This window comes from Papio anubis, unplaced genomic scaffold (genome assembly GCF_008728515.1).
Source record: "Papio anubis isolate 15944 unplaced genomic scaffold, Panubis1.0 scaffold595, whole genome shotgun sequence".
Taxonomy (NCBI): Eukaryota; Metazoa; Chordata; class Mammalia; order Primates; family Cercopithecidae; genus Papio; species Papio anubis.
The window spans coordinates 1-11645 of record NW_022166165.1 but is presented as its reverse complement, the minus strand read 5'-3'; the positions used below and the strand labels follow the sequence as shown (position 1 = coordinate 11645).

The following is an 11645-nucleotide window of genomic DNA, read 5'->3' as shown; positions in this document are numbered from 1 at the left end:
GGATCACAAGGTCAGGAGATCCAGACCATCCTGGCTAACACGGTGAAACCCTGTCTCCACTAAAAAACACAAAAAACTAGCCGGGCGAGGTGGCGGGCGCCTGTAGTCCCAGCTACTTGGGAGGCTGAGGCAGGAGAATGGCGTAAACCCGGGAGGCGGAGCTTGCAGTGAGCTGAGATCTGGCCACTGCACTCCAGCCTGGGCGACAGAGCCAGACTCCGTCTCGAAAAAAAAATAAATAAAAATAAAAAAAAATAAAATAAAATGTCAGAACTTCTTTGTAATTACACAGATATATTTTTATATAAATACAAAAAGGTAATCACATTCTATCTGGATTTCTGTGTGCACTTTTTCTTAAAAATTTTTTAGCAATCACATATAACCTCGTAGAAATTCTTTTTGTTTGCAGATGCCGTGCTTTTCATATTATTATGTCCTTGTTTTATAATGCTGTCTTTTCCAATATAGCCGAGATCACGCCACTGCACTCCAGTCTGGGTGACAGAGCAAGACTCCGTCTTGGAAAAAAAAAAAGAAGTATAATTGGTAATGTTTCCGAAGAGAAAATCCTTTGTGGTTCCTCATATTCCTAACTTGTATGACACTCTTGCTCAAAGAAGGACACCTGCTCCTAAAACCCGTCTACCAGCAGGTCTGGCTACTGTTGCGGTGGATTCCCGGGCAATACCACTCCTGCTCAACGCTTTGGATGTCCCACTCTGCCTCAACTCCAGTCGGCCTCTATCATTGCAAACAGTTGGCTGAGCCTTTTCTTAATGTCCAGTTCATTTGGAGCAGGACAGGATTTTGTGTGTACTCTGATGTGCTCTGCAAGCTTAGACTTGTAAATGAAGCCCTTCCCACAGTCGCCACAGGCAAAGGGCCTCTCGGGCCTGTGGATGCGCTGGTGCCTCAGCATGTGTCCCCTTTCCCGGAAGTTCTTGCCACAGTCAGGGCAGTGGAAAGGCCTCTCCCCTGTGTGCAGGCCCTGATGGCTGAGCAACTGCGCCTTCAGGCGGAAACTCTTGTCACACTTGGGACACTGAAAAGGCTTCTCTCCCGTGTGCGTCCTGATGTGCTCGATGAGCTTCGAGTGTTTCACAAAGCCCTTGCCGCACTCACAGGAGAAAGGCATCTCCCCGCTGTGCAGCAGTTGGTGGGCCTTCATGTCGGCCTTCACGCGATAGCGCTTGTCACACTCCGGACACTGGAAGGGCCTCTCTCCGGTGTGCAGGCGTTGGTGGCTGAGCAGCTGCCCCTTCAGGCGGAAGCTTCTGTTGCACTCTGGGCACTGGAAGGGTCTCTCCCCGCTGTGCACGCGCAAGTGCTCCGTGAGCTTGGACTGTCTGGTGAAGCCCTTACCACACTCCCCACACGAGAACGGCCTCTCCTTGCTGTGCGTGTGCTGGTGGGCCTTCAGGATGCCCTTCAGGCGGAAGCGCTTGTCGCACTCCAGGCACTGGAAAGGCCTCTCCCCGCTGTGCACCCTCAGGTGCTCACGGAGCTTGCACTGGTGGGTGAAGCCTCTGCCACACTCGCTACAGGAGAACGGCCTCTCCCCGCCGTGCCGGAGCCGGTGGGCTCTCAGCATGCTCTCCAGGCGGAAGCTCAGCCCACACTCTGGGCACTGAAAGGGCTTCTCGTCCGTGTGCAGCCGCTGGTGCCGCAGCAGCTGTCCCCTCTGACGGAAGTTCCTGCCACACTTGGCACACCAGAAAGGCTTCTCTCCGCTGTGGACTCGAATGTGCTCCGTGAGTTTACACTGCTTGGCGAAGCCCTTGCCACATTTCCTGCAGGAGAACGGTCTCTCCCCACCGTGCGCGTGCTGGTGGACCTGCAGCAGGCGGCGCAGGCAGAAACGCTTGTTGCAATGGGGACACTGGAAGGGCTTTTCTACAGTATGCGCCCTGCAGTGGCAGGCGAGGGTGCTCGTAGGGGAGCGCTCCCCACACTCCGAGCAAGAGCAGGGCGCCGGTGCGAGGTGCTGCTGAGCCTCCGTGTCCCCCTGCTGGTGGCCGCTCTCCTCTTGCGCCAGGCGCGAGCCTGCCTTCTCTCCCGAGTGCACACTGCTGGAGGCTCCGCGGCTTTCTCTCCAAGAGGCCGGCCCCTCCCAACTCTGCTGGCACCACCGAGCCTGCGTGCTGTCCACCGGGAGGGAGCGCATGCCGCACGGGGTACACTGGGCAGGCTTCTCCCCCTGGTGCGGGAGGCGGTGGCTGGGATGGGCCTGCTCATGTCGGAAGCACATTTCACCGTCAGCGCTCTGGAAGGGAACCCTCGCCGCGTGGGCCGCCAGATGGCTCAGCAGACACAGCTTCCTGCGGAAGCTCTTGGCGCACACGCGACACCGGAAGTGCCTCTGTACCCGAGGGCTGCTCCGCGGCATCTGCGTGTCCGCCCTCTTGTTGAATTTCTCCCAGGCCCTATGTGGTCGGTCCTTTGACTGGCCCCTCTGGTGCATTACTAAATGGTTGTTCGCCCAACAGCTTTCCCCGGAGACAGGATAAGGGTGCTGGGTGCTCTCCCAGGCAGGGACGTCCCGCAAACCAGGAAGATCCAGATTTCTGGGACTTGGGAGTTCTTTTAGGGTAGATTCACTGGGGCCGCGGGCTAGTGGCGGAGGAGTCCTGGCGTTGTGCCTCTGTGGGCTCCTGAGGGTGATGCCTCGGTCAGACCTCAAGGAAACAAAGGATCCAAAGGAACACTGGCTCTCAAGAAGATCTAATTGGAAATGGCTTTTAGTTTTTCTTGAATTCACAGCCTGCTGGCTTCCTGCAATTGAAAACAAAAATTCAGTCAGTATTCCTGTCTGCAGCACTACTAACGATTCTCACAGTCAAGTGACCCATAAGAGTGCCTTGTGGAGGCCTGGGAACTCAGTTTCTTCCACTGAGCTACCCAACCATGCAGTGTGGTCTATCTCATGGCCCCAAGTGAGTTTGTTGAGTCTGCTGAAACTAAACTGAAGAGACGTATCTTTGGATAACATTGAAGAAAGGAAAATATAGGTTGCAAATATAGAGTGTAAGCTCTGGAATCGGACTACCTGCTTTTGAATCCTATCTGTCCACTGTGTAACCTTTGTCAAGCTAATATCTTTTGGCTCCAGCTCCTTCTGTGAAAACATGGAAACAAAAGTACGTAAGATTACTGTGAGAATTAAATGAGCTAATGTGCATGAGGAGCTTAGCATGGTGCCTGGCACACGGCATGTACTCTGTAAGTGTTGACTGCTCTCATGACTTCAGGAACGCCAATGTATCCCATTCTGATGTACAGACACACCTGGAGTCCCGAGCTGGAGCCCTAATACCACAGTTGTATGTGATCCTTGAGCCATCCTGTCTCGGGCAGCAAGGCTTGGGCTTATTCCTCCGTCCCTGCTCCCATTTCTGCCAATGTTTCAAGAAGGTTTCTTGGAATAATTAATAGATGGTGGAAGTTAAGTAATTTGTGGGGGAAAACCTTCACTTTCAAAAGAAGCACCTAAAAACTAAAACTATTTGACAAGATTTCTTGAAATGATGCTCCTGTTTGACTTTTTCATTCTGTATTTTAAGAATCCAGAAGTTGGCCGGGCGCGGTGGCTCAAGCCTGTAATCCCAGCACTTTGGGAGGCCGAGACGGGCGGATCACGAAGTCAGGAGATCGAGACCATCCTGGCTAACCCGGTGAAACCCCGTCGCTACTAAAAAATACAAAAACCTAGCCGGGCGAGGTGGCGGTCGCCTGTAGTCCCAGCTACTGGGGAGGCTGAGGCAGGAGAATGGCGTAAACCCGGGAGGCGGAGCTTGCAGTGAGCTGAGATCCAGCCACTGCACTCCAGCCTGGACAACAGAGCCAGACTCCGTCTCAAAAAAAAAAAAAAGAAAGAAAACAAGAATCCAGAAGTCTCTGACTCTTTCATCATGACAAGAAATGAAAGAGAAGAGCTCAGATTGAAGTATTCAAGTAGATAACAGTCTCTAGTTGGGAAGGAAGCCATGTTAGTCACGAAGATCTGGATAACCATGGGCCAGGCATGGTGGCTCATACCTATAATCCCAGCACTTTGGGAGGCTGAGGTGGGAGCACTGCTTGAGGCCAGGACTGCTTGAGGCCAGAAGTTCAAGACTGCAGTGAGCTATGGTCATGCCACTGTGCTCCAGCCTGGGTGACAGAGCAAGATCCTGTGTCTTTAAAAAAAAAAAAAAATCTGGATAACCAGTTTCTGCTGAGTTCTTACTATATAAACTCTCTCTCAATATATATGTATACATATATATGTATACACACATATACATGTATATACACATTATACATATACATATATACACACACGTGTGTGTGTATATATATATTTTTTGAGACTGAGACGTGCTCTGTCGCCAAGGTTGGAGTGCAGTTGTGTAATCTCAGCTCACTCACTGCAAGCTCTGCCTCCCAGGTTCAAGCAATTCTTCTGCCTCAGCCTCCTGAGTAGCGGGATAACAGGCACCTGCCAGCATGCCCGGCTAATTTTTTTGTATTTTTAGTAGAGAAAGGGTTTCACCATGTTGGCCAGGCTGGTCTGGAACTTCTGACCTCAAGTGATCCGCCTGCCTCGGCCACCCAAAGTGCTGGGATTACAGGCCTGAACCACCACGCCTGGCCTAACACTATATGTATTAACCAATTCAATCCTGTAACATGGGTACTTTCATTTTATAGATCAGGCATTAAACTACCCAAAGGTTCAATAATTTGCCCAAGGTCACCAAGAAAAAGCAAGATCCAGACATAGAGACTCCAGAACCCACATTCCTAACTGTTACGCTTTACTGCCTTTATCTAGCAGATAAGAGTCATCAAACTTCAGCTCGCCCAAACAGGATGACAAGATCAGAGAAGGGAAACAAATCTGAACACGATGTCTTAAGGTCGGGGCCCTGATTTCCTAATACTCACCCCAAAACAGCTGTTCCTGAAAACCTGGATCAAAATGCAAATCACCAGAGGAGCAAATTATGTTTCCTGATTTCTGTGATTCTCTCCAGTTCCTGAAGGGCTCTCCCCCGTGTTCAATCCAGGATATCAGTTCTGGTTTTGGAAGTCCATCATCTGCACAGAGAAGTCAGACAAGGTAGTTTGGCTTCCTGAATTGAAAGCACACTAAGTTTCTAAATTTCTCAACATTCACTCCTGGGACAAAGTATGAGAACAACATGTCCAAAAAAAAAACAAAACAAAAACAGGTTTACACAAAGATGAAAAAACTGCCTACACATCCTACAAATGCTTCTGTCCGGGCATGTTAGATCAGGTATGTTGTTTTAATTTTGTCATGGTCCCCACACATTTAGCAATGCTGTATTTTGTCCAAAAACAAAATGGCTAATGCTATATGTATTTTTTTTAATTAATTAATTTTTTTTTTTGAGATGGGGTCTCACTCCAGTTGCCAAGGCTGGAGTGCAGTGGTGCAATCATGGCTCACTGTGGCCTCAGCTTCCTGGGCTCAGGTGATTCTTCACCCTCAGTCTGGGACTACAGGCACACACCACCAGGCCAAGCTAATTTTTGCATTTTTAGTGGAGAGGGGTTTCGCCGCGCTGGTTTCAAATTCCTGTGTTCAAGTAGTCTGCCTGCCTTGGCCTCCCAAAGTGCTGGGATTATAGGCGTGAGCCACTGCACCCAGCCTTCAATATTTTTTTTTTTTTTTGAGATGGAGTCTGGCTCAGTCGCTCAGGCTGGAGTGCAGTGGCGCGATCTCGGCTCACTGCAAGCTCCGCCTCCCGAGTTCACGCCATTCTCCTGCCTCAGCCTCCTGAGTAGCTGGGACTACAAGCGCCCGCTACCATGCCCGACTAATTTTTTGTATTTTTAGTAGAGACGGGGTTTCACCATGTTAGCCAGTATGGTCTGGATCTCCTGACCTCGTGATCCGCCCACCTCGGCCTCCCAAAGTGCTGGGATTACAGGCGTGAGCCACCGTGCCCGGCCTCAATATTCTTAATAGTGATTTAATAAAAGCCAAATCATAGGGTCCAATTTTAAAGCAAGTTGGTTACAGCAAAAATGTGGTCAAAAGGCGTTTTTAAAATAATGCTTTAAGCTATTATTACCATTATTTTAGATATGGTCTCACTCTGTCTCTCAGGCTGGAGTGCAGTGGCCATGACCACAGCTTACTGCATCCTCAACCTCCTGGGCTCCAGTGATCTGCCCACCTCAGCCTCCTGAGTAGCTGGGACTACAGGCAAGAGCTACCACACTGGCTATTTTATTATTATTATTATTATTGTTAATTTTTAAAATGCAGTCTCACTATGTTACCCAGGCTAACCTCAAACTCTTGGGCTCAAGTAGCCCTACCCGACCCTGGCATCTCAAAGTGCTGCAAGTATAGGCATGAGCCACTGCATCTGGCCAGTGGTTTAACTTATTAAAAATATTTCTGGCACATGGAGAAGGAGAAAAATATACAAAAACCTGGATGCCATCTAACTTTGTCAAATCCTAGCATGCTGACACACTTCAGGTTTTTTGTTTTTTTGTTTCTGATAGGGTCTCGCTATGTCTCCCAGGCTGAAGTGCAGTGGTGCAGTCACAGCCCACTGCAGCCTCAACCTCCTGGGCTCAAGCAATCCTCCCACCTCAGCCTCCTGATAGATGGGACTACAGGCAAGAGCCACCGTGCTCAGCTAATTTTTAAATTTTTTGTAGAGACAGGGTCTCCCTAGGTTGTCCAGGCTGATCTCAAACTCCTAAGCCCAAGATATCCTCCTACCTCGGCCTCCCAAAGTGCTGGGATTGTAGGGATGAGCCACTATGCCCAGTTTACTTCAGGTTTTTTAAAGATATGAGACATTATACAGTTTAAGCCCCTGTATATCCCTCTCCAGAGGGAAGCACTACTCTGGATCTGAATCTGGTATATATTATTCCTATGTATGTTCTTATTTTAAAATATATATGTATAAATAAAATATTGCTGGGTTTTTGTTTTGTTGTGTTTTTTTGACAAAATTTCGCTCTTGTTGCCCAACCTGGAGTGCAATGGTGCGATCTCGGCTCATCGCAATCTCTGCCTCCTGGGTTCAAGTGATTCTCCTGCCTGTCTCCTGAGTAGCTGGGATTACAGGCATGCGCCACCACGCCTGGCTAATCTTTGTATTTTTAGTAGAGATGGGGTTTCTCCATGTTGGTCAGGCTGGTCTCGAACTCCTGACCTCAGGTGATCCAGCTGCCTCAGCCTCCCAAAGTGCTGGGATTACAGGCATAAGCCACCGTGCCCAGCCTATATTGCTGGTTTTAAACTTTACACAGACCAGGCCGGACATGGTGGCTCATGCCTGTAATCCCAGCACTTTGGGAGGCTGAGGCAGGAGGAAGATGAGGTCAGGAGTTCGAGACTAGCCTGGCCAATATGGTGAAACCTTGTCTAATACAAAAGTTAGCCCGGCGTGTTGGTGCGTGCCTGTAGTCCCAGCTACTTGGGAGGCTGAGGCAGGAGACTCGCTAAACCTGGGAGGTGGAGGTTGCGGTGAGCCGAGATTGCGCCATTGCACTCCAGCCTGGGCAACAAAGCGAGACTCCATCTTGAAAAAAAAAAAGAAAACTTTACATAGACCATACCACATCGTACTGCAACTTGCTCTTCTCTCCTCAAATTATATTTTTAAAATTTCTCCATTTTGGAACACTTGGCTTCATTTGTTTGATAGTCTTTGATTATATGAATATATCACAGTCTGTCTTTTTCTTCTGCTCCCTGGCATGCCTCTATGAATACACACATAAGCACTGACAGTTCTTGAAGTGAATTGCTGTATCATAGGATAAGTATGTCTTCAACTTTACTGTATGTTACCAAATTGCTCTCCAAAGTGGCTGTGCTGACTGACAATCTCAAGAGAGTAGGAATGTTCACTTTGCTTCACATCTTGACAACACACGATGCTATCAGATGTTTTACTATCTCTGACATAGTATCACATAATAAGTCTTGCTATCTGATTAAGACAATCAGTCACCTTCTATCTTGTTCCATAAGACTGTCTTCATTATTCTTGTCTTGGTTCTCCCATGTTCTTTAGGATCAGCTTATCAAATTCCACAGAAAGCACTATTGGGATTCTGACTGGACTTGCTTTGAATCTACAGATTGATTTGGGGAGAGAATTGACAAAAGGCAGAAAGATCCATGTGACTGACTATTAGATTAAGAAGATGGGTGTTCTCCTAGCCGGCCACAGTGGCTCACGACTGTAATCCCAGAACTTGGGGAGGCCAAGGCAGGTGGATCACTTGACCTCAGGAATTCGAGACCAGCCTGGGCAACATGATGATGATGATGATGGATAATCACAAGGATATGATGAAAGCATGAGAAACAGTCGTGGCCCAACAATGAAACAAATTAAAATGTAGCATAATTTTGTCTTTTTTTTTTTGAGATGGAATCTCACTGTTGCCCAGGTTGGAGTGCAGTGGCGCGATCTCGGCTCACTGTAGCCTCCACCTCCTGGGTTCAAGCAATTCTTCTCCCTCAGCCTCCCAAGTAGCTGGGATTACAGGCATGCACAACCATGCCCAGCTATTTTTTGTATTTCTTTTTTTTTGAGATGGAGTCTCGGTCAGTCGCCCAGGCTGGAGTGCAGAGGCGCTATCTCGGCTCACTGCAAGCTCCGCCTCCCAGGTTCACGCCATTCTCCTGCCTCAGCCTCCCAAGTAGCTGGGACTACAGGCGCCCGCCGCCACGCCTGGCTAATTTTTTGCATTTTTAGTAGAGACAGGGTTTCATCATGTTAGCCAGGCTGGTGTCAAACTCCTGACCTCAAGTGATCCACCCACCTCAGTCTTCCAAAGTGCTGGGATTACAGGTGTGAGCCACCACACCCGGCCAAAATGTAGCATAATTTTGAACAACTGATAAGAATGAAAAAAAGAGAATCCATTTGATCTTGATGCTTGGAACATTCTTATTAGGCTGGCACAGGGTTAATGGCATAGAATTATATTTTTGTCACCACAGATTCATTTACTGTAACTGATTCTTGAGTAATAATGAAAATAATGTAATGTTTTCAGTTATATGTTTTAGAAACAATCCATACATACAGCCTGCAAAAGTTAACTATGGTAACAGAACAGAATATAAATACTAGACGCTTCGCAATATAAAGGGAGTGGTATGGCTGTCATCAACTGGCAGAAGAGATGAAGGGAAGTAATAGAGAACTAATTATCTTATCTTTACATAATGAAGGAGTCAAGAGATGAAACTGATGGAATACAATCTAGAATCTTAAACATATTATTTTAAATTATAAAGCTGACCAACAGAGACTCAAAAACTGGGGAGAAGATAGAAGAGGGATTGTATAAGTGAACTAACACCTAATTTTTCATAGTAATTAATGAATGCTGTCTAAACTCGATAAATCGAGTGTTACTGTACGCATAGATTGGAGGAAGCCACTTTAAAAACTAAAACAAAAATGATTAAAAGTGGTTGCCTTCACGTGGTTAACTGAATGTGGAGATAAGAATGAAACAGGGACCAGGTGTGGTGACATTTTTTTTTGGAGGGGACGGAGTCTCACTCTTTGCCAGGCTGGAGTGCAGTGGCACAATCTCGGCTCACTGCAACCCCCGCCTCCCGTGTTCAAGTGATTCTCCTGCCTCAGCCTCTTAAGTAGCTGGGACTACAGGCACCCACCACCACGCCCAGCTAATTTTTGTATTTCTGGTAGAGACAGGGTTTCACTGTGTTGGCCAGGATGGTCTTGATCTCTTGACCTCGTGATCCACCCGCCTCGGCCTCCCAAAGTCCTGGGATTACAGGCATGAGCCACCGCACCCAGCAGAGACAGCTACTCTTAAAACAATTCAGGCCCGGCGCTGTGGTTCACCCTTGTAATACCAGCACTTTGGGAAGCCAAGGTGGGCAGATCGTGAGGTCAGGAGATTAAGACTATCCTGGCCAACATGGTGAAACCCCGTCTCTACTAAAAATACAAAGATTAGCCAGGTGTGGCAGCATGCACCTGTAGTCCCAGTTACTCAGGAGGCTGAGGCAGGAGAATTGCTTGAACCCAGAAGGCAGAGGTTGCAGTCAGCCAAGATTGCATCATTGCACTCCAGCCTGGGTGACAGAGTGAGACTACATCTCAAAAAAACAAACACTTCATTGTATACCCTTCAAAAATAGCTTTTCTGAAGTATTCAGACCCCACTGTAAAAGTTGTGAGGTAGGTATATCTTAGGTTAAAGATACACAGAACACTTCATAAATGTGCGCTAGGTGTGCTCCTATTTGGACAATCATGGCATCCTGACAGTAAGTCATGACTAAAGGCCCCTCATAAATAATATTTAGTCACCCGGACCACATTACATTGCTCAAATATTCTCATGCAACAATGTCTACCCTTGAGTAAGGATTAACAATGTTGACCAAAGTATTAACAATAGATTGCAGGGTAAAAATACCTTTCTGAGTTAATTTCTGAGAAATCTTGCTACCTGAGAAACAGGAGCATCAAGTGACTGTGACCCCTTACACGATCCAGTTCCATGACCTACCCACAAAGGTGAACAGGTCTTACCTAGAGAGACGAGAGTCTCATAATTGCTTCTCATCACATGCTTGTAAAGCTCCTTCTGCCATGCCTCTAGATCCTGCCATTCTTGCTCCGAGAAATAAATGGCAACATCCTCAAAAGTCAGAGGTAGCTGAAATTGTAGACATAAGACACATGCATTCATGATTGCTTCAAAATAACTCCAGCTCCTTCTCCTTGTTAATTTAAAAGAATTTTGCAGTGGACACATGTTTCTGGTTGTTCAGCAACTTCTTCCTGGAGAACTACTCCTTCCCCTACTCCAATTACATCGTTCTGCTGTTAACCACTACATCCCCCGCTCCACATTTCATTATGCTTGTTCAAAGTATATATACATAAGTAGAGTATGGAATTATTTTCTTTACAAAATGGGAACAAATCACTTTGTAACTTCATTCACTTAATATGTCACAGAGCTCTTTCCAGGTCAATAATATATATTGAGGCAAACTCATTTTTTTGGTAAACTCGCACTTATATTCCATGAGTAGATATACCCCACTGATGGGACATATATTGTTTCCATTTCCCTTATAAATTACAGTATTCAGCTGGGCACGGTGGGTCATGCCTGTAATCCCAGCACTTTGGGAGGCCGAGGCAGGCAGATCACAAGGTCAGGAGTTCGAGATCAGCCTGACCAACATGGTGAAACCCCGTCTCTACTAAGAATACAAAAATTAGCCAGGTGTGGTGGCGTGCGCCTGTAATCCCACCTACTCAGGAGGCTGAGGCAGGAGAATTGCTTGAACCTGGGAGGCAGAGGTTGCAGTGAGCAGAGATCGCGCCACTGCACTCCAGCCTGGGTGACAGAGCGAGACTCAGTCTCAAAAAAAAAAAAAAAATTACAGTATTCTCATATGCTTCCTATGTATTAGTGCTTTTAATTCTGCAGGATAAAATCTAAAAAGGAGAACTATTAAATCAAAGAGGAGGCCGGGCGCGGTGGCTCAAGCCTGTAATCCCAGCACTTTGGGAGGCCGAGGCGGGTGGATCACGAGGTAAGGAGATCGAGACTATCCTGGCTAACATGGTGAAACCCCGTCTCTACTG

General features: G+C 47.4%; 1 protein-coding gene across 2 annotated transcripts; it reads right to left on the bottom strand.

Moving 5' to 3' along the window:
• Positions 1-277: 277 nt before the first annotated feature.
• ZNF786 (zinc finger protein 786) lies at positions 278-11189 on the bottom strand. Of its 2 annotated transcripts, XM_031662383.1 has the most exons (4): positions 10575-11189; positions 7998-8121; positions 4930-5082; positions 278-2775 (listed from the first exon to the last, which is right to left on the bottom strand). In XM_031662383.1, exons 2-4 carry the CDS (start codon positions 8026-8028, stop codon positions 728-730), a joined length of 2232 nt encoding a protein of 743 aa, XP_031518243.1. In that variant the 5' UTR covers positions 8029-8121; positions 10575-11189; the 3' UTR covers positions 278-727. The 2 variants fall into 2 exon arrangements, with proteins under 2 accessions (XP_031518243.1, XP_031518242.1); XM_031662382.1 differs by lacking the exon at positions 7998-8121 and having other exon boundaries at positions 10575-11188.
• Positions 11190-11645: the final 456 nt, after the last annotated feature.